At 39.0% G+C, this 23,510-nt stretch overlaps 1 protein-coding gene across 1 annotated transcript in view; it reads right to left on the bottom strand.

Annotated features, from left to right (window-relative positions):
* The window catches only part of ADAMTS12 (ADAM metallopeptidase with thrombospondin type 1 motif 12), a 374,445-nt gene that overhangs the window by 236,773 nt on the left and 114,162 nt on the right, over positions 1-23,510 (bottom strand). The window contains exon 3 of the mRNA XM_033852779.2: positions 3,400-3,550. Coding sequence (XP_033708670.1) covers positions 3,400-3,550 — 151 coding nt within the window. The remainder of the gene's footprint in view (positions 1-3,399; positions 3,551-23,510) is intronic.

Here is a 23,510-nt window from a genome sequence, read left to right on the forward strand (position 1 = left end):
TTGTTATAAAGCAGAAACTAACACACCATTATAAAGCAATTATACCCCAATAAAGATGTTAAAAAAAAAAAAAAGAAAGAAAAAAACGCATGCCAGGAAACAGACCCTGTGTTTCTAGCCTAGTGTCCTGATGCACGAAATCCGAAACCCTGATTTTACCTACCTGGACCCCTTTCTGCCATAGATGACCCTGCAACTGTTGTCATCTGACCTATCTGACTCCCCTTCCCCAGGTTCCAAAAACCATACTTCCCCCAGATACTTCCATCTAAGAGCCACTCAAGTCCCAGTGTGATACACTGCCACCAAAAACCCTAAGAGAAGGGAGCTTGTCAATGTCAATAAAATGAGGTTTTGAAATGTGCTCTAGATTTAATTCCGGCAAGTTGTATTTTCCCATGATTTAACATGGATTCCAGAAAGTTGGAGTAAACAAGAACTTTGACAGGGCTCGGCAAATACAAGGTTCAGAACAGCAAACAAAACTGGTTAAGAAATTCTAGTTCAAATTGATCAAGTCGATAACAAAATAGTATCACATTAAAGTTCTGGGGGAAAAAAAAGGAGTTAATTACATTGGGCCATATTGAAAAGGGACTTATTATGAAATTCCTGAGTACCTTTCTATTTGGGAAATAAACATAAGTGAAGGGACACATTTTAGGGGAAAGTAATTGATATACTTTCTCTCCTGAAGTACTAGAGTACTTTTAAAGTACATCTTTTTTTCAATACCAAGGGTGTTCCTGTTTTGAACATTATGAAGAAGGAATGTTTTATACAAGGAAAGGTGGTCTTTCTCGATACAATCACAGTAATTCAATCTGGTAGCACTGACTTCCCTAAGCACGAGGTGTACCTTAACGTGGGCTAATGACATGCCTAGTGTTGGTGAATTTCATCCCCTCTGCAGGGTAACATGGTACAAGAACAGTGCAATTACCTGTTTCGGGGAGACCAAGCACATTTCAGTATACCAAGATTTTTAAATTCCAAATGTCAAGTGTACTTTAAGAATAATCACAAGCACATTAGCTTATTCTGCAATCTCTAGCTGTCATTTCAGTATTGAGTCACAATTATTGTCTTAGGGAGGGAGATCGTCACAAAGAACTGACACTTCCTTAACATCTAGAAATCACACATTTCTTTTTTCTGTTATGTTATGTGGACTGGATGCCAGCGCACTCTAGATTCATCTATGTGGCTACAAGGCACTCTTCATTTCATTTCAATGATTTACTGATTTTCCACTTTGCACCTAACACTATGTTACATACTGTTTGGGAAGGGAGTTCCTACTCTAATGGGGTTTTCCAGATAGTTGATGAAACAAGATTTATATTCAAGGAAGACTTAAAGAATAAACACGACAGAGTATGAAGCCCGAGGTGTAATAGAACCCTGACTTAGGAGCTCGGTTATATTCTGAACACCAGCTGCCTCGATGCTTTTGAAAATTCACTCCCTCCTCTGAGCCACAGTTGCTTCTTTGGCGAGAGAAAGAGGCTACATTAGGCACTCTCAAAGGTCCTTCTGACAAAGCTGTTCACTTCTGACATTCTGGGTTTTAAAGAAGTATAAGAGAATATCTTTTAGAAGATGTGTGTGGAGAAATTCACAATGCAAAGATTGTTCCAAGGTGGGATTAATCAGAGAAGGTTTCGGAGTAGTGGTAGGTCTTAAGGTTGGCCTAGAAGCACAATGATGAAGTGGTATTGCAAGCACTATAACTGTGGTATTGCGTGTGACCTACTGGGGGCATCACATTTGTAAACCTCATTCTTTTCCTATTCATCTCTTCTGCCTTTATGACTAAACGCATGCCATTCTCAACACATTATTACTCAACTCTACCTCAACAGGGGAGTTATAAAGGAGAGAATGGGTTCAAGTGGGTGGATGAGGAACAGCCTAACTCATTTCACAGAGCAGCCATGCCTACAGGAGCAATTACCCAGCCAAATTCACTCACAGTCCTAGTAACTCCCTCTGCCATATTAATTACCTAGTGATCTAAAAACTATCAAATCACACATACAAAGTGTCATCTATCACCCAAGATTAATAAGAATTGGGCAATTATTAATAGGAATTGGGCAATTATTCCAACTATTCCAATCCTTCCAGATGATCGGATTGGTGACAGAGTCCTAAAAATTCACACTGAAACTAAATTATCTGGAATGGTACATCAATCAATCGGACCGACCAGATGATGTGTCTCTTCTCTTGGTGCTTTCTGGAAGGAGATTTAGATAGCAAGTTATCTAATTTAGGTCAGAGTTCCAATAGCTTATTAAAGTTAAGGAATTTAAGCAGCTGTCCATTTTTGTATACAGAAAATAGAGACTCAAAAATTTCTTATTGCTTGCATATACTCTGCTAAGATTACAGAAGAAACTCCCAGGAAAGTTACCATCTATCTTAGGGTCTGGATGATGTCTGCAGAGAAATTACTCCTCCCCTTGTCCTTTCTTTCTCCTACTTGGCAAAGCTCAAGTTCTGAGTCCTCTGAAACCCTTATCAGAATCTACTATCCCTAATTCCTTCCTCATCTATTTTCCCTTTGAGGTCCACGGTTTCTAAATCCTTGAGACACATAAATAATATTATGGATTCCTTTTGGTAACTGTCTCCCTAGTCCACTATTTTTTTTTCCTCTGAAGAAAGGAGAAACTAAATAATATTTTTTAAAAGTCCCAATTTCCAGTGGCCCTTTATGCATTACTATTATCTCCTACATATTAAAGAGAATATGGGCGTCGCAAGGAAATAACTTGGGTCAGTTTAGCTCTGAAAACTACCTGAAACTCTTTAGTACAAGGCAGAGAGGAGCAGTTCAGATCATTCCCAAGACACGGGGGCAGATAACATACTTTGTAGCAGACTACAAACAAAACGCAGCCAAAAGAACCTTAGCTGGATTCATCATTTGATAACGTGTTGGTATTTTCTCAGTTTCTCTTCACACATCATTATCAGCATCATCAAATATTTAAATCTGCTTTCCATATGCAGATATGAAAAGCTGTCTAGTGATATTCCATGCTAATGTATTATAACATTGCTGATACTGCAAAGCATCGTTTGTAATTTAAACTATTTTCCTCCAAGGGATTCAGAAGAAGCTTAAAAAAAAATTTACCATTATGAATACCATATAAATATCATCAACTAATGTGGCAAGGATGTAAGAGATACCTTTTTCCTTTCCCGTTAAGAATACAGAGACTTGAGTACAGAGAAGTGAAGGGTACAAGGGTACATATTTTCTGGCCACAGAATGGGGAAGAGATAACAGATTTGAAGAAGAGCAGGTCTCATTGTAAAAAAAAAAAAAACAATAATAGAACAGAACAGATTCCTCCATCCAGTGAGGAGATTAAGTCACAGTACCCTTTAATCCGCAGGTTGGCTCCTTCATCTCTGGGACGCCCGGCCTCTGCCTCCTGTACATGACATGTGGGTGGTACACTCCCTCAGCCAGCAGATGATTTTTGACAGGCTCAATGAAAAAGTCTCCATGTGGCAGATGGAAAAATCCAGTCTGTAAATACATGCAGTACAAAGGTTTTATTTGAATCAATTCTTTACCGAGGCAAAGAAAATTAGTAAAGTGAAAATTATATAGATTATGATGAGCCCTGAAACTCGTAAGACTGGTGCTTTCATCGTCTGCCATGTGATCTCGCAGAAGAGCTACACGTAAATAATTTAGTGAAATGTCTTCATAGTCATAGTTATTAAATGTTTTGGGGTCATGATCCTTTTGAGACGCTAATGAAAAAAGTGTATATATACACACATATCCAAAGGTAGCATACAATTTTTCAGGTTCGTGGATTCCCTCCACCCCTATAACTCATTGCTGGATATCCATGAATCTTAAATTTGTGCTTCCCGGTTGCCCTGTTATGGAACTGGTACTTATAATCCATATTTCACTGACAACTTTTGGGAACGTTTACCTGTAAGTGAGCAGCGGTTTGAAGTGTGTAATGCCATTCTGCTCTCAAGGAAACAAAGAAATATAATACTAATTTCCTGATCTGAGTCTGAGTTTCCAAGAGTCTAAAGAGGGCACTCTCATTTCACAGATACGGGAATCAGCCATAAGTTGGAGAATGCTGGGCAATGAGTAACTCTTTTTGGAGGTCAGGTCTAGAAGCGGTATAGCCGACAACTCTGTTTCCTCTTTGGGAAAATTACCTAGTGCCCATTTAAGATGTTTAGAAATTGCTTTGCCAATGATCTCCTAGGATGGACTTAGCTCTCAGGATGTGAATTCTATATTGATGAAAAAGAGGGCTTGCCCTCGACGCCCCCCTTGCAGCTTCACCTTGAGGTGACCAAGAGCTCAGACTCTGGAATTAACCCGGGTTCACATCCCAGCTCCTCCACTTTTTAGCTCTGTGATTTGGAACAAATGACTTGCTCAGGTTAAGCCTTCTCAACTGAAAAATGGGGATAACCAAGGGGTGCTGTGAAGATTAAATGAGTTAATACATGTGAAGCTCCTAGAAAAGGGCATGGCCCATAGTCTTATCTGTTATTAGACTCTTGCCAGATCTCAGATTTTACGTCTTTTCATTGTCTTAGGGTCTCCGGAGTCAATATAGCAGTTCAATGAATATTAAGTTTGCAAAAATAAACCTGGAAAGTTTGAGGTTAGGAAAAATATGAACGGGTCCCAAAGTTCAAGGTCCCTCACCACATGTCAGCAAGCTGGGGATGCTCTGCTACACAGACGAGTCTGAAGATGGGGTGAGCGGGGTCAGGAGGCAACAGGGACTCTGCGAAGGGAGACGCTCTCTGTTGAACAGGCTTTGACTTGGGGGTCTTTCCAAAACGTTTGCTGCACTGTACCAGTAACACAACCAGATCTAAACAGAAACCTCACAATTGGCTTCCTACTTTGATTACTGACCTTAAAGTATCTTTGATAACAGGGAGAACAGAAAAAAAGGAACACTTTACTGAAAGTCATACGAAGAGCTGTGTGACCTTGAATGGGTCACCCAACCTGTAAAATGTGGATGATGCCTACCACCTCGTAGGGCTGTTAGGAGAAGCAAACGAGCTGAAGCTTAGCCGACTGCCATGCGAACTCTTTACAAATGCAGGGTGGTATTATTTTAACTACCAACCCCAGAAGCGGTTATATCTGACTTCAAATTTGCTGGCATTTCTTAGGAGACATGACATTGTTTTTCCTCAGCCTCTTTCTTTGAGGAAAAGCCTCTGGGACAGGAAGCACTGACAAGGTCCAGACTACAATAAACTAGCTGGAAACAGACTTATGCAGGACTGAGACTGGGTTCTATTTCTACTCTGAGACAAAGACCAGGGACACAAAGAGATGGTGCGCCTATTGCTAATGAAGCTCATTTGTTCCATGGAAACGCAATAGAAGGCAAGGACTCCTCGGGGACAGCTGGTGTGGGGTCCCTTTGTGCAACTGTCATCAAACTAATACTAAAGTCCTTGAAGAAAAAAATAACATCAACAAGAAGGATATATTGGTTTTTCTCCAGCCTCAAATTCTGGCCCCAGGTGGTGCAGAAGAAACAGATGGGGCACCAGTTGAGAACATAATAACTGTTTTCTGGGCAATATGAATGAGGGTGTCTGAAAACCAAACAAGCATTTTCTTAAAGGCTTCCTTCCATTTCCGTTCCTGCACAAGGCCAGCTTTGCCAGTGTGTACCTGGAAATCACCTGTACAGCCTAAATATTCCTCAGAAGCTGGATGGAGACTTAGGAGAACTGGGTGACCAGCTGGAGGGGAAACAGAACATCTGCTCATATGCAAGCAGGGCTGTTGGCCCCAGCACCCCGTGTGTGTCACGGAGAAGGGAAGGGACAGGATGGGGGATGAAGGGACATCGCTGGTTCAGGGAGAGTGAGGCGGGAAGATTTCCCAGCTGAGCGGCGCACCTCCTCTCTTCCCCAACATATAAACACAGAGCTTTGTACACCTGGTACCCAAATGGCCATGGGTCACTGGTCTCTTCTCATCTAACAGAGCCAGGTCATGCTCTGGTTAGAGCATATACCGGTTTTCTTTCCACCGGAAGGAAGGACTGGCTCCACTCTCCCCCTGAAGCTAACTGCCCAAGAGAGCCACCTTCTTTCACTGCCAGCTCTGGATCTGGACCAAAGAAGCTGCTCTTCATTCCAGTCTTCTCGACAAACTGCTCACCTCTTATATCTCTGAAGGCGAATGAGAATGGACTTGAGGACAAGGTATCCAATTCACTGGGGGCTTGAACAGGTTCCTGGAAGAACCAGAGTGGGATGAGCCCCAGGCAGAAGCTCAAAGCGGACAAGTTTGCCCTTTTACCTCCGTCACCTCCTCTTCCTCCTGTCAGTATCCAGTATCCCAGCACACCGCTAACTGTCCTTTGGAAATAAACTCACCTCCTTGTTTTAACTAAGTTATAAATATCTGTGAATGCTTCCTGAGGCTCTCTTCTAAGAATTGTTTTAAATAAGCTGTATTGTGAAGCATTATAAACATACAGAAAGATATGCAAGTTATAATTGTAAAGTCCCATAAATCTTTCATAGAGGGCACACCTAAACGCAGAAACAGAACATTCCCAGCAGCCAAGAAACTTCCTGTTTCTCTTCCAAGTCAGTATCATCCCCAAGGGTAACCTTACTCTGATTTCTAACACTAATACATTTGTTTTAAACCTATCCTTAATTCTTTACAGGAAGCATTACTTGATATAAAAAAAAAATAATGTCTTCTAGTTCGTTTCGAGTGTTAGGGACTGGCCAATGGGAGAAATTTAAGGCAGGGGGATTTCTCAAGGTCCATTAAGCCGGACTCTTCATACTGCTTCCTACCAGTCCTAACCAGTGGGGATGAGACAAAGGACTGAGCTACCTTAGCATGAGTCATTTGGCATTGAACCTCTACTGCTCTCTGCTAAGGAAGGAGGGGGAAGAAGCTTAAGAATCTTTAGTACCAATTTATTTTTCCTAGTGGGAAACCGGTAGTGTCTTACAAGCAATTTGTGAATAGAATGTTCTAGAATTGCAAAGCCCAGAGACCTTGAAGAGTCACCTAACCTATGCTGTCATGCCTTCAGGTTTTACCACAGGTGAAAACGGCAGACCAAATAATAAAAACAATGGTATTGTAAAAGACACAGGGGAAATTTATCAAAGCCAGCACTCAGGGCCCTGTGTCACACAACTCAAGGGGGTGCTCTTCACATAGAAAAAACTGTGAGTGGCGCCTCCTGGAGGTGTGCAGTGGAACATTGTCACCTAAAACTCATCAACCGGTCCTGGAAAGACATTCCTTTTTCACTTGAAAATTTCAGAAGTTAACAAACCAATTTGTTTCATCCCACGGTGATGAAGACATATGATGTGGAGCCTGTGCTCCACAACGGGAGAGGCCACAACAGTGAGAGGCCCGTGTACCACAAAGAAAAAAAAGAAAATGGGATTTTTGCTTGCAGCATCATAGGAAATGTACAAGGTAAACTCCTTTATCTTTTTTACCTATGAAACCTTCAGTAAAACAAACACTGTTCTCTAATACTTTTTTGGTGTGTGTGACTAGAAATGCTGTATCCTCCCTCAAAGGTGGCACAGGGAGAGAATCACTGAAGCAATACATATGAGGAATCTCTTTAAGTAGAGGGTAAAATCATCTACTTGAGGCAAGTAGGAAAGGCATCTGGGAAACTGCTCTGAAGAATGGGAGAAGGCACCAACCTTTGACAGAGCCCAGTTGAAGCCTCAGCTGAGATCGTGAGCCACTGAAAAGCAAGTCAAAGGAGATGACAGACGAGGCAAATGCAGAAGAGGTTGTGGTCAGAAAGGGGAATATTAAAGTTTAAGCATTCAGAGTTTGTAAGGCAAGCCTGGTGTGGTAGCATGAATATGGTCCCCAAAGATGTCCAATCCTAATCCCTGGAACCTGTGCATAGGTTGCTTTACACGGTAAAGGGGACTTTGCAGATGTAATTAAGTTAAGGATTTTGAGATGAGGAGATTGTTGACTCAGTGTAATCAGCAGAGTCCTCTAAGAGGGAGGCAAGAGGATCAGAATGAGTAGTAGAAGAGGTAATGACAGAAACAAGAGGCTGTAATGAGACAAGGAAGAGGCCACAAGCCAAGGAAAACAGGCAGCCTCTCAAAACTGAAAAAGGTGAGAAAACAGATTGTCCTGAAGCCTCCAGAAGAAATGTGACCCTAATGACACTCATGACACTCTGAATGACCTTCATAACTGTAAGAGGATAAATCTGTGTTGTTTTAAGCCACTGCATTTGTAGTAATTTGTTACAGCAGCCTTAGGAAAGTCATACACCTGGTGAGTGGCCATAGGAATAGGTCACCAAAGGGAACTCAATCAAAGAATTCTAGGGAAGGGAAGTCAAGAAGGTGAAAGGTCCATGAGGTTAAGGTGTTCACCTTGACCCGCAGTTAAAAATACATTTCACATTGTGACCAGTATATAGCCAAAACCTTTCAGGAGGGAATGCTTCCCTCTTCTGCTATGTAGAAGGCATTCTGATATATTCCATTGTGTGTTATTCAATTTAAATTATGGTTCTAACACACTAAGTTGATTTCACATCCATGTAATGGACTACAATCTGCAGATTCAAAAACACCAATATGGTGGGGAGAGCTTGGACTTTATTGCTAAATCTGGATCTGAGTTCTTATCCTGGTTCTATACTTTCTTCCTGTGTGACCTTGGTCAAGTAGTTGATTGATGAGTCTCCGGCTGTTCATATGAGAAATGGGGATTGCCTACTTGCTAAAACTGTTAAGAAGAATAAATGAACTGTTGTGAGGAAGCACCTATTACAATGGCTGGCGTGTAGCATTCATTCAAAAATAGTGGCTTCTTATAAAATTAGAGAATCTTATCCTAAGACCCTTTGAGGGTCAATTTTTCAGCAGATACTGGAATTGTTTCCTCACCTCCACTCATCCACATCATAAACACTCTTCTAACGAGGAGAGAGACTTCTCAAGGCATCTGCTATTGCTAAAATAATTATTAGAACCCTCTTCCCTTTATGGTGTTAAAAGTCTGTGTGCCTATAACTCCCACTCATCGTCTTAGCTCTGCCTTGTGGAGCTATACCAGATATGTCTAATATCTTTTATACATAGTATCTACTTAAGTATATTGGATAACATTTATCATGTGCCACTAAGACTTCTCTTTTCAGCCTAAATATTTTCATTTCCTTCAATCATTTTTCGTTTCTTATTGTGCTAATCCTTTAGCAGTCTGGTTAATCTCCCTGACTACAGCTTGTCAATATTTCTCTAAAAATGACACCAGAATTGGGCATTGAGAGCCTAGCACTCCAATGCCATCAACTTTGGAGAAAAGAAATAGTGGGAAAAGTATTTTTTTTTCCCTTCACAATAATCAAATTCTTCAGGGAAGAAATTGGTAAGGCAAAAATTTGGTCTAATAAGGACTTACTGCTTTTACTAGGGCGTAACGAAATGATCTATTTTCTCCATGTTGTTACATGGAGTCCAGGAAATGGGCTTCAGAATTGGGGAAAATGCATAGTGACAACACTGAAGACAGAATGTCTCAGTACTCCCTGAAGTTTAATGATTTTTTTCTTAAACAACACCCTGAATTGACCAGACATCTTCTTCATTAGAGTTCGATTTCCCGGCCATTCTGACCATTCTTTCAGCATCCAAGTGGAGATGGTCGGTAAACAGTTCATGGCAGTGCTGCTTGGGATATGAACAGACCACACCAAAACTAGCCCTCTGCAAACAGTTCCAATCTCTCTGCAAAATGGGCTGGCAGTGTCTGGATGTTATTGCAGGGAGAAAGTTGGACTAAGAGTACATGTGATTTTTTTTTCTTTTCCCAACTTTTTATTTAGAAAAATTTCAGAAGTACAAAACCCCTCAAAGAACGGTATAATCAACATCCATATGTCCCCACTTGGATTAAAAAATATTAATATCCTGCCACTTCTGAAATATATATGCTGCACTATTTGAAGGTAACTTGCAGACACTGTGGCAATTCAGCCTTAAGTACTTTATCAAGCCTGTCCTAAGATGCGGGCACTCTCCTATATAACCACAGTTCCATTACCTCACCTAAGAATTAGTAATCATTCCACAACATAATCCTAATTTCATTCCATGTTCCAATTTCCCATATTGTCTAGAGCTATTCATTGTTTCTTTCTTTCTTTGTTAGTAATCTAGAACTAATCAAGTTAATACAATGCAGTTTGGTTGTTTTATAATAAATTATTATTTTTTTTAAACCTCTGGAACGTATAATTTTATTGGTATATGTTAGACACACTCTTGGATCAAGAGTTTTAGGTTGGACTTTTAAATTAAAATCCACTGAAACATAATTTTGCCAAAGTTTCTTAAATTCAGAACTTACAATATACTGATAGTCTCCTATCCCACTAGGTAGCTGATGTTTCATAAAATCCCCTCCTCTGAGTTAGATTCATGCCTTCAACTTGTTTATATATTTTATATTATTATGCTCTTGGGCTATTCAGTAACCAGACATCTGTTCCGAAATCCCTCTAGAAAGTTTCCTACATTATTTATGTCACTGCTAAAGCTATTTCCCCTCCCTTAAAAAACAGCTGCTTTACATACAAAAGAAAAATCATTATTTAGCCAGAATGTTGATAAATGATTCTAGTTTCTTTTCTCTGACCCATCATTGCCTTTTATACACTGATTGGCTTCCTAAGCCTCTTCTGCTCATATGTACCTCAAGCACATAGCTTAAAAAGTGGACTATTTCTTAAAAGCCTGTTATGAAAAACAATAATATTTTGTTCTACCTCTCCCAATCCCCAGAGGTAATGACTCTTGACTTTTTTACCTTATTCTTCTGCAAGTTATCTCTATATTTTCTCAATAACATGCTGTTTTTTTTAAAAAAAAAAAAATCAGTTTTAGACATTATCTGAAATACTGTCCCTGCTATAATAGATGAGGATTGGCATCGTTACACAATGACTCTGCCATTTTCCCAGAATCATTACTTTCGTCAAACCAATATTGGTGACTGTATTTACATTTCTGAAACAATGCAAAGGCAAACCTGAAACTCAGCCAGTAGATACTGACACAACTTACTGGCCAGTATCTACTCTAATAGATTGGTCTCTAAGCCATACAGGGTACTAGTATTTCCTTTCTTGTATAGCATTTTGTTTTTCTTGGAATTTCTGCTTATCTTTCTTTTCTTATTGCGTTGTCTTCCCTGTTGTTACAATCCATTCTTTTTACATCCTCAACATACCAGCACTGTTCTATGGAGTCCCTCTTTTTTCTTGGAGACATCACTGGAGCTCGCGGTCTTCCTGCTCCTGCCTAGTGGCTCACAGGCCAGCCCCGGGCTATCCTATCCAGGGACTTCCCTCCATGCCACCTCCAGGTTAGAGCTACTGATTTATGGCTCTCACATCTGTATGTCTGTTTGTTCCAGCACCCATTTTCAAAACTGAGAAGTTTTTCTGAATATCAGTCCTTTCTGGGTGGCCACTCCCTCTCTCCCCAAAAGGTTTAGGGTCATCTCTTTACCCATGCTCTTTGCCAAATTTCAAAATTATGTGCCTTTGAGTGAGTCTTCTTTCATCCATTGTTTTGGACACTCAATAGACCATCTCACTCTGGATACTGCGTTTTTCAGCCCTTCAGTGATGAAAAAGTACTCTTGGATGTTGCATCTTCTGGACTGCTCCTCCATTTTCCTTAACTTTTTCTCTCATCTTTTCCAAATCTTAGTCTTCTTTATCTACTTTTTGGAGATTCTCTTGGCTTTATCTTCCAACATTTCTGTTGATTTCCTATAAATTTCATAAATCATTTTTTTCAGAGATCTCATTCTTGGCCTCTAGCTGTTCCTTTTTCACAGTATCCTCTTCTTGTTTTATGGACAAAATCTACTCTAGAATACTCCCAAGGACACTATTTACAGGTTTTTGAGGTTTGCCTATTTGTCTGATGCATTCCTTTCTGTTTCCTGCATTATCTTCAAAGTTAATTTTTCCTGTTTATTTACCTTGCTCTACTTCTTTCTTGTTGAAGTTTTCCTAAAATGTCTTGACATCCATCCCTATATATGAGGGAGTGCTGAAAAGCTGGTGAAGTGCTCTGTGTACGTATGAAGGACTTTTGACTGTTCAAGTGGGAATCTGATAGGTACCTAATATTTATGGCTGGAGGATTTCCTAAATGCCAGAATGTAACAGTCTTTTTTTGTGGACCATTTAATTCCTGCAGAGAAGAAAACTCTAGTCTATAGTTTAAGGGATAGACACCTGCCTGTAGTAATTCTGCCTGAAGTACTAGAAGCAGACAACCATTTTGTTTTCAGCCCCATGCCTTCATTCTCCCTGCCTTCCCTCCATCATATCCAGCACTTCTAAGTCCCAAAATGCTCTGTGGTTCCTGGGTCAAATCAACTTCCTTCTTGTCTACATCCCACCAGTATGCACACTCTGGGGTCGGGCTCACTTGGCCATGAAACATTGGTTATTACTTGTCCCACTTTCCATCCTCTAGAATTCTGTCTAAATCTCATGTCCTAAGAAAGCTCCTCTCTTATTCTCTGTTATTATTAGGAAGGAGAGGAAACCTACTGTGCCATCTGTCATCTTTGACAATTTTTTGATGGTTCCAGGAACATTAAAAATAATTAGATTAATAAGATATACTTTTTAAAAATTTATTTATCTTATTTATGTATTTTTGGCTGCACTGGGTCTTTGTTGCTATGCATGGCCTTTCTTTAGTTGAAGCAAGCAGGGGGCTACTCTTCATTGCAGTGTGCAGCCTTCTCATTGCAGTGGCTTCTCTTGTTGTGGAGCCCAGTCTCTAGACACGTGGGCTTCAGTAGTTGTGGCACACAGTCTCAGTAGTTGAGGCTCGTGGGCTCCAGAGCACAGGGTTAGTAGTTGTGGTGCATGGGTTTAGTTGCTCCACGGCATGCGGGATCTTCCCGGACCAGGGCTCAAATCTGTGTCCCCTGCATTGGCAGACAGATTCTTAACCACTGCGCCACCAGGGAAGTCCCAGATAAGACATAATTTTAACAGATTTAAATAAACAATGAGTTAAACCTTCACACCAACATCAAAGAGATTAAAACATGAAATTCATCCTTTTTTTAAACTCAGAAAAATAAGTCTACTTTTGTTTTAATTCACCATTTAAATTTGTTTATACCCAAAATAATTCATAACATAGAAATAACTGGCATAAAATATTAAAAAATCCCTACCAATAATTATACACTAAAATAACATAGAATTCTTGTCAAAATCTATACAGCACAAACAATTTACTCAATTCTGGAAAGCATGTGGTGAGTTCTACAGAACTTTCTGAGGTACCTGAATGACAGCTGAAGTTTATCCACCACTTGTGACCTTTGCAGTGACCTTAACCTTGATGAGAGTGATGTTCTTGGAGATGAACTGGCCTTATGGAAATGTCAACCTGTCTGACACTTAATTCATGACCTCCCAAATTACTAATGAACAGTAATTATTAAGCAAAGCACAACAGTATAATCAAGAATTTCTGATCACAGCATTGACACCAAGAAAAGGGTTATTCTCTCTTTTATACTTTTTCTATAATTCTTAAATTTGCTACATTTGATATATATAATATATATGTATATATGTATGTGTTGTATGTATGTATATGTTTATATCTAAAACACACATATACATATATACATTTGATATATATTTCTCTTATACACAAAACAATTATTCTGAAAAATTTACCAGTGGCTATCTCTATGTGACATGCTTATTTTATAAAATTAAAAATACAAACTTCTTCCCCTGTAAAGAAGAATTATAGGAAGTGTGGGTGAATATTCTTCATTCCAGGAAGTGGCACTTAACTCCCCCTACCCTAACCCTGCCTTTAGTGTAGCCTGTGTTTGGTGACTTGGTTTCATATAGTGGCATACTGAAAGGGAAGAAAAAAAAGTAACTTTCCAATGGAGAATCACAGCCAATGCTACTCCAGCCAGGCAATCAGGGATAGCATCATCAGTGATAAGTTACACTGACAGCATACGCCCTTGATATGAGGTCACGAGAAGGGCACTTTCTCTCTGTTGTGGTCTTCCCCAAAATCCGTAACTCCAGTCTAACCATGAGAAAAACATTAGACAAACCCAACTTTAGGGATATTCTACAGAATACCCCTCAAATCGTCAAGGTCATCAAAACCAGGTTAAGCCTAGGAAACTGTCAGAGCCCAGAGGAGGCTAAGGAGATATGATGACTAAAATGTAGTGTGGGGTCCCGAATGGGATCTTGGAACAGAAGACTGATGTTAGGAAAAACTAGCAAGCCCTACATAAAGTGTGTAGTTTAGTTAACAGTAATGTACCAATGCTGGTTCCTTAATTATGACAGATGCGCCATAATATGGTCAGATGTTAACAATATGGGAAACTGGGGGCCAGGTATACAAGAACTACAGGTACTATCTTGGCAACTTATCTATAAATCTAAAACTGCTCTAAAATAAAAAGTATCCTTTTAAAAATTACAAACAGGGCTTCCCTGGTGGCGCAGTGGTTGAGAGTCCGCCTGCCGATGCAGGGGACACGGGTTTGTGCCCCGGTCCAGGAAGATCCCACATGCCACGGAGCGGCTGGGCCCGGGAGCCATGGCCTCTGAGCCTGTGCGTCCGGAGCCCGTGCTCTGCAGCGGGAGAGGCCACAACAGTGAGAGGCCCGTGTACCACTAAATAAATAAATAAATAGATAGATAGATAGATAAATAAATAAAACAACTGTGTTAAAATTGATGGAAGGTGAATCCTAATAGACATCTGGGAAGAGAAATTAGAATTTTTTTCCATCATAAAATTGGGCAATTCTTCTGTCAATATGACCCCTCCTATCACAGTCAGACAGACACTCTCACACTTCAGAGGAAGAGAGGGAGGACAACCTCTGACATTTGGGACAATATGGATTGAGAGCCTCGGAAATGCACATTTTTGACCCCAAACTCCACTTGTAAAATTATTTCCTAAATAACTGGTTCAAATAAGGAAAACAGTTGGTGCACAAAGATATCCATCACTGCTTTATTTATAATGATGAATAACAGGACACAACCTAAATGACCAGCAACAGAGAGCTGGGAAATAAATTGTATAGCATCTATATAAGGGGACATTATGTAGCAAGTAAAAAATGTGTTAGGTTTTTAATGATATCGAAAAATGTCCATTATATGACATTAAATGAAAGAATACAAAATTGTACATTAAGCATGCTTTCAACTATGTAGAAATATAGAGAAGATATAGGAAAGAAATATATCTTCTAATGTCAATCATAGTCACTCCTGACTGGTTAGATAATGGTTATTTTCTCTTTTGTATTTTTGCTGAAAACCCTGAATTTGCCACATTGGATATATATTTCTTTTATGGTAAAATAAAGTGATCTTCAAAACATTTGCGAGTGCTTTTCTTTGTGCGATTTGATTACACATAATTTTTGTTTTCCTCTTTGTGCCTTTCTGAATTTTTCTAATCTCCATATTGGCACATGATATTTTAAAAACCAAAGAGTATGTATAAAATGTTTTATTATACTCTGTAAATGCAATGGTTTGAATGGTAACACACATTTTAGCTAGGGAAAGACTTTTAAGGATACTGAGTGCTATACACAGAGTATGATGTTAGGGGATATTTAATTAGGAAGCATGATTTTAAAGTGCTTTTAAAATACATTCTGTTCCTGATATCAGTCACCAGTTTGTCCAACTACATTGTTAATTACAGGTCCACAGGTGAAGCAGCTGAGAACAGGGAAGAGGGAGTGGGCTTGGAGAATGTACAGGGGGAGGAAGACAGAGAGAAGAGGGAAAAGACAAATACAACAGAAAAGAAAAAAGGAATTACAGAAAAAGAGGTAAAGGGAAGAGTGGGAAGGATGGAAAGAAGGCAAGAAAGAAAGAGCAAAACATGCACTGCTCTCAAATCTAGGAAATAGGAAGTTGGAAATTACATGAAATAAACTCACTAAAAGGCAATAATAATACAGGGTTAGAGATGTTCTTAATCAGTCGATAAACCAACAGGGTTATATCAGGAAGGAATTTTGTTTAAAAATGTTTCATAGCTGTGAGAAAATGTCCTGGGGAAGAGACCATTCACACCTGCGCTAGTCAATATACAAGAGCTCTGTGTGTAAGGAGACAAACAGGTGGTCCCCATGTTGTCCTCGGAGTGGGTTGTCCTGCCCATCAATGGTGGTCCAGGACTCTCCCACTTCCACTTCCTTTCTCAGTTTCACTTGTTTACTGCACAGCGCACGAGGGAGAAGTGTGGATAATTTCTGAAAAGCAAATCTCTAAAGTCGGAGGGGTGATTTTGAAGACAACTGCTAACCCCAGGGAAATAATAATACCACTAAGCTTTTGGAGGCTTTGGGTGATCTAAATCACTATTTCAAAAGTCCTTCTAAATCATAAGAAAGGGAAATTCTTATTACCTAAGTATTTTCTGAGTGTCTGACTTGCCAAGATATTAGCTTTCTATCCTTTGTAAATGATGCAGGAGAATTGTACTTTGCCTGCTTTATAATTTTCGGTACAATTGAAAATGCAAGATGCAGTTATTGGACAGAATACATTCACATTTGTTTTATAGGGTTTATGGTTTAATATTATTATTCCAACTAATTTAAAAGGGTTTTAATGTTTGTGCTTTTCCCTTTATAGCATATTGTGGGTTTTAGCTATAATTTATTTGGTTTAAATATTCCTCATGGGAAAATAGAATCCCACATATTACCATGTTCAGGAACATTTAGTGGCGCGATAAGAAACTACCCAAGTTGTTATACAATAAAATGCACATTGTTAAAAGGAGACAACTAGAAAACAAAACAATATATGTGTGGTAGGCAAAATAATGCCCCCTACTGAAGACGACCACGTCCTAATTCCCAGAAACTGTGAATATGTTGATTACATAGAAAAGGGGAATTAAGATTGCAGATGGAATTAAGGTTGCCAATCAACTGACCTTGAGTGTGGAAAATTAGCCTGGATTATCCAGGTGGACCTCATGTAATCCAAAGGATTATTTTTAAGTGGAAGAGGGAGGTAGAACTAGAGAGATGGCAGTGTGAAAAAGACTCGGCCCAGTATTGCTGGCTTTGATGATAGAGAAATGGAACCATAAACCACGAATGCAAGTGACTTGTAGAAGCTGGAAAAAGCAAGCGACTAGTTTACCCTCAAGTCTCCAGAAGGAATGCAGCCCTGGTGAAGCCTTGCTTTTGGCTCACCGAGACACATTTCAAACTACTGACCTCCAGAACTGTAAGGTAAGGAATCTATGTTGCTTTAGACCACACAGCCTGTGATAATTTGCTAAAGCAGCAAACAGGAAACAAATACAACATTTGTTTGTATTACGTACATCAAGTGCAAAAGGACAGGCTGCCAGCTGGAATTGGCTTGCCAGTTCCAAATAAAGGAAGATTACCTAAACTTCGATGGAAAATAGTACCTAACCCTGGGATTGATGGAAAGGGCTAACTTTGCTCCCTGGAAATTTTAGTTACTTGGTCCAGACTAAAGTGTTTGAAAGAACTTAAAATGAGGTCATTGTATTCACCTTAAATCAATTACAGTGATGTGAGTTCATCTCAGCCCTCCAAGTTTTTGCCAAACCAGCACAATGAAAATGCCAAGGTTGTTAAGGTTGAAAACACAATTTCTACTAGGAAGAAAACTTAGAAAACAGCATTGAGATATTTAGTTGTCTTTCTAGAAATCTTAACATGATTTGGGACTCTGAGGTGGAATGCAAGGGGTGAAAAGAAAGGACTTAAAGGATGCTGGTCTAGCAATTAGGAGATGCAGTCGTACCCCTGGTATGTGACCTTATGCAGTCATGGAATCTCTCGGATCTCAAGTTTTGCAAATGAAAAATGAAAATTATAATACCTGCCCTGCCTTCTTCCCATGGGTATAGTGAAAAGCAAACAAAACTATATATGAAGCTGCAAGTAATACATATATATAACCGTCTATTAGTCTCAGTTTAATAATCACAATCATTTATTTTGTGCACGATAAATTATGATTTTCTGCAAGTCACAATTATGCTTTAGTAATAGGTTTCTTTCAAATAAACCCAGGCCTGGAGACGGTGGGTGGTTGCTCTTTTTATAATGTGACAGTCCATCTGACAAAGTCTCATCTATGGAAAGCATGAGCTCATGGTTTTAAACATGTCTTCATTCCAAAGGCTCCAAAAAGATCTTCCCAGAACAATCTGTTAAACCTCAAGGGCCTTAAGGAGGAAATGGCCCTTATGCGCTGGGTCCTGGTTGTTTCCAATTATGAACTGAGTATAGGAAAATGTGAAATCTGTGGGGAGCAAGAGAGCCCATTCAGATCAAGTTTTAACCTTCCTGCAGCCCACTGGGAAATTGTGGGCACATCGCTGGATCCCTTCTCACTGTTTTGTTTTAATTTGTAACTTGTACATTGTTTGGGAGAAGGAGAAGTTTTCAACTGCCTGTGACAGTTCAACAGCTTCTCCCAGGACATATTAGGAACTCTGAATAAGTCCAGCTTTCATTGACATACGTCCACAGCTTTTCTGGGGTTGTGCAGCAATGTAAAGTGTTTCTCAAACCTGTCTGAAATATACATTCAAAACAATTCAGGGGTCTAAGCAGTCAGCTGTGAATCAGACCCAGGCAGGATGACTGAGATAATGTTATTTCATGGTCCTTGCTGTGCCTTCATCTCCCTCCCCCAGACATATGTGTGCTTATGACATCATCTTCTAGAAAGTCCTTCCCTGACCATGCAAACAAAAACGTAGACAGCCCCCACCCTAGCACTCCCTACCTGCCCCCCTCCTTTATTTTTCTTCAAAGCACTTATTACATACTATACATAGGCATCTATATTTACCACTTTAATCTTGTCTCATGTCACTCTCCATGCTAGACTTCAGTCCCATGATGGAAGGAGTTTTTAGCTATTTTGTTCAACCCTATATCTCCGTTGCTTGGAATACAACCCAACACATGGTAGGTGTTCAACATATAACTGTTCAGGGATGAATGTTGACTAATTGATGCCTAAAATCCATAATTAGATCTTTATTCCTTTGGCTTAAGGTAAATAAGGAATCTGTTTCCTGAAAAATAATTAAAATAACTTTGGAAGTTAGTAAGTTTTTTGGAAGTTAGTAAGTTTTTTGGAAGTTAGTAAGTTTTTTAATCTGTATGAAGGAGTGGGTCTCAGTCCTTTTCTTGGAACAGATGATGATAAATCAGAGACAAACTAAGTCAGAGCCTCAGTGAACAGAGAGGCATTCACCAAGACATTAATTGTACCATTCTAATGATATTCTTCCTCTTTCTTATTTTCTTGTATATTCTAAACCTCCTAAAGTGATTCGTTTTTATTATTAAAATTTTTAACTAAAAAAGAAATATCCAAAATAGTTACAAAAGAGGCTTCTAGTTTCTGGTTCTGCATGTAAGGAGCTTGAAAGCCACTCCAACCTAACAACACTTAAAAAGCTGAACAGACTGAAAAATCAACAACTCTTCTTGGATCCGTAAGAGAAGGGAGGACACAGAGCAAATCACTGCCCCCAAGACTGAAGGGACAGATGGCAAGTACAGGAAGTAGTGGCTTACCAGAGCAGAGGCTCACAAGTGGAAAACACCATGGGAACCAGTGCCGAGATAGAAAAACCTGAACTGTAATTGATGAATTGCTGGAAGCTTAGTGTGGACAACTCTGAGAGTTAACTCCAGGGGGACCCAATTACAAAGGGTCTCTACAATACTGTGAGACTTACATCCAGGAGCTCAACCAAATTTCCACAGTAAATACCAGAGAAAAATCCTATCGTGCTTCCATCAGGAGGAGGGCAAAAGGAATCATTTTAAAATGTGCCACTCTGTTCTTAACAAGACCTGCCCTCAGGGGAACAGTAGACCAGTGCCTAACCTGCCAGGTATAATCAGAGCCTAACTGACCTTGGGGAAGGGAAATACCCAACTCTAAACAGCTCTAGCCGTCTACATAGCAGAAAGGAAATATTCAACTCCAGCCCACTCTAGTTATTCTGTCCCACCTAAGGGGGGAGAAAAAAACTGAAAAACACTTGTTAAGCTTACAGTCCAGAAGCACAGGCTCACTTAAACACTGAGACACCTAAGTATTAGACTGCAAAACACTTCCCCTTCTCCTACACCTCACTACCATATTACTAGAGGCCTATTTCCTGCAGTTCCTTTTACCCCATACATAATGTTCACCTATCAAGAAAAAATTACCCCCCCAAACATAACTACACGAGGAGATAGATATGTTAATTAATTTGACTATAGTAATCATTTCACTATGTATATGGAAACATCATGTTATACACCTTAAACATATACAATTTTTTTTAATTACAAGGCATACCAAAAGGCAAAAAAACACCATTTAAAGAGACAAAGCAAGCATCAGAACCAGACATGGCAGAGATGTTGGAATTATCAGACCAGGAATTTTAAACAGCCATAATTAATATGCTAAGTGCTCTAATAGGTCATGAAGACAGCATACAAGAACAGATGGGCAATGTAAGCAGAGAGATGGAAATTTGAAGAAAGAACAAAAAAATTGCTAAAGATAAAAAACACTAACAAAAATGGAAAATGACTTTGATGGGCTTATTAGTAGATTGGACACATGGCTGAGGAAAGAATCCTGAGCTTGAGGATATATCAATAGAAACCTCTAAAACTGAAAATCAAAGAGAACAAAGACTGAAAAAAAAAAACAAACCCCAGAATATCCAAGGACTGTTGGGACAAATACAAAAGGTGTAACATCCACATAATGGGAATGCCAGGAGAAAAAAAAAGAAAGAGACAGAAAAAATGTTTGAAGAAATAATGACAGATAATTTCCCCTAAGTAATATCAGACACCAAACCACAGATCCAGGAAGCTCAGAGAACAGCATGCAGGATAAATGCAAAAAAACAAACTACACCTTGGCATATCAAAAAACACTTGATAAAGACTATCTACAAAAAACCTACAGCTAACATCATACTTACTGGTGAGAAATTTAAAGTTTTCCCACTGAGATTAGGTATAAGACAAGTATGTCCTCTCTCACCACCCCTTTTTGACATTCTACTGGAAGGTCTAGCTAATGCAAAAAGACCCCCCCAAAAAAGGAAATTAAAAGTACACAGATTAAGAAGGAGGAAATAAAACTGTCTTTATTTGCAAATGAAATAATCATCTATGTAAAGAATCAAAAAACAAAATCCTGGAACTAATAAGTGATCATAGCAATGCTGTGGGAAACACTTTACAAAAGTCAATAATTTTCTCATATACTAGCAATGAACAACTGGAATTTGAAATTAAAACACAGTACCATTTACATTAGCACCCCCAAAATGAAATACTTAGGTATAAATCTAATAAAATATACACAATACCTATATAAAGAAAACTACAAAACCTTGATGAAAAAAATCCAGGAAGAAATAAATGGAAAGATATTCCATGTTCATGGATAGGAAGACTCAACATTGTCAAGATACCTGTTCTTCCCACCTTGACCTATAGATTCAATGCAATCCCAGTCAAGCTTCCAGCAAGTCATATTTGTGTATATCAACAAACTGATTCTAAAGTTTATACAGAGAGGCAAAAGGCCCAGAATAGCCAGCACAATATTGAAGGAGAAGAAAAAAGTTAGAGGACTGACACTACCCAACTGCAGTAATCAAGATAGTGTAGTACTGCAAAAGAACAGACAAATAGATTAATGGAACAGAACAGAGAACCCAGAAAAAGACCCACATAAATACAGTCAACCAATATTTAACAAAGAAGCAAAGGTAATCTTTTCAATAAATGGTGTGCTGGACACAGACCTCACACCCTTCACAAATACTGACTCAAAATAGATCATGGACATAAATGTAAAATGCATAACTATAAAACTCTTAGAAAATAACAACGGAGAAAACTTAGACCGCCTTGGGTATGATGACTTTTTAGATACAGTACAAAGGCATGATCCAAGAAATAATTGATAAGCTGGTCTTTTTGGAAAACTTCTGCTTTCCAAAAAAAAGTCAAGAAAATGAGAAAACAAACTATGGACTAGGAGAAAATATTGCAAAAGACACGTCTGATAAAGGACTGTCATCAAAAAATATACAAAGAACTCTTAAAACTCAACAATAAAAAAAAAAAATCTGATTAGAAAATGGGCCAAAGACCTTAACAGACACATCACCAAAGAAGATATACAGATGTCAAATAAGCATATGAAAAGCTGTTTCCCATCATACATCATTACAGAAATGCAAATTAAAACAACGATATACCACTACACACCTATTAGAATGGCCAAAATCTGGAACACTGACATCAAATGCTGATGAGGACGTGGAGCAACAGAAACTCTTTCATTCACAGCTGGTGGGAATGCAAAATGGTACAGTCACTTTGGAAGACAGTTTGATGGTATCTTATAATGCTTAGACATACTTTTACCATACGATCCAGCAACCACACTCCTTGTTTTTTACCCAAAGGAGTTGTAATCTTATGTCCACACAGAAACCTGCAACTGGATATTTATAGCAGCTCTATTCATAATAGCCAAAACTTGGAAGCAGCCAAGATGTACTTCAGTAGGTGAATGGATAAACAAACCGTGGTCCATCCAGACAATGGAATATTATTTGGCATGGAAAAGAAATGAGCTATCAAGCCATGAAAAGACATGGAGTAAACTTAAATGCATATTCCTAAGTGACAAAAACAATCAGAAAAGGCTACATACTGTATGATTCCAACTATACGACATTCTGAAAAAGGCAAAACTATGGAGACAGTAATAAACTTAGTGGTTTCCAGAGACTGGGGGGCGGGGGGGAGGTGTTGAATAAGTGAAACACAGAAGATTTTTAGGGCAGTGAAAATACTCTGTATGATAACATAATAATGGATACATGTACATGTCATTATACATCTGTCCAAATCCATGGAGTGTACAAAACCAATAATGAACCCTAAAGTAAAACTATGGTCATTATGATGTGTCCATATAGGTTCTTCAGTTGTAACAAGTATATCACTCTGGTGGGGGAGGCCATGCATGTGGTGGCGGGCACGCGGGTATAAAGGAAATCTCTGGGCCTTTCTCTTAATTCTGTTGTGAGCCTAGTGCTGCTCTTTAAAAAAATGAAAGTGCATTAAAAAAGTACAGAGTTTGATAGGTATAAAGTTTCAGTTTTGCAAGATGAAAAGCGTTCTGTGGACGGACACATTCTATTCACAATATGAATGTACTTAATGCCACAAAACTGCACATGTAAAAATGGTTAAGACAGCAAATTTTATATTATGTGTATTTTACCACAATATAAAAAAACTGCAAAAA

This window comes from Tursiops truncatus, chromosome 3 (genome assembly GCF_011762595.2).
Source record: "Tursiops truncatus isolate mTurTru1 chromosome 3, mTurTru1.mat.Y, whole genome shotgun sequence".
In the NCBI taxonomy this organism is placed as follows: domain Eukaryota; kingdom Metazoa; phylum Chordata; class Mammalia; order Artiodactyla; family Delphinidae; genus Tursiops; species Tursiops truncatus.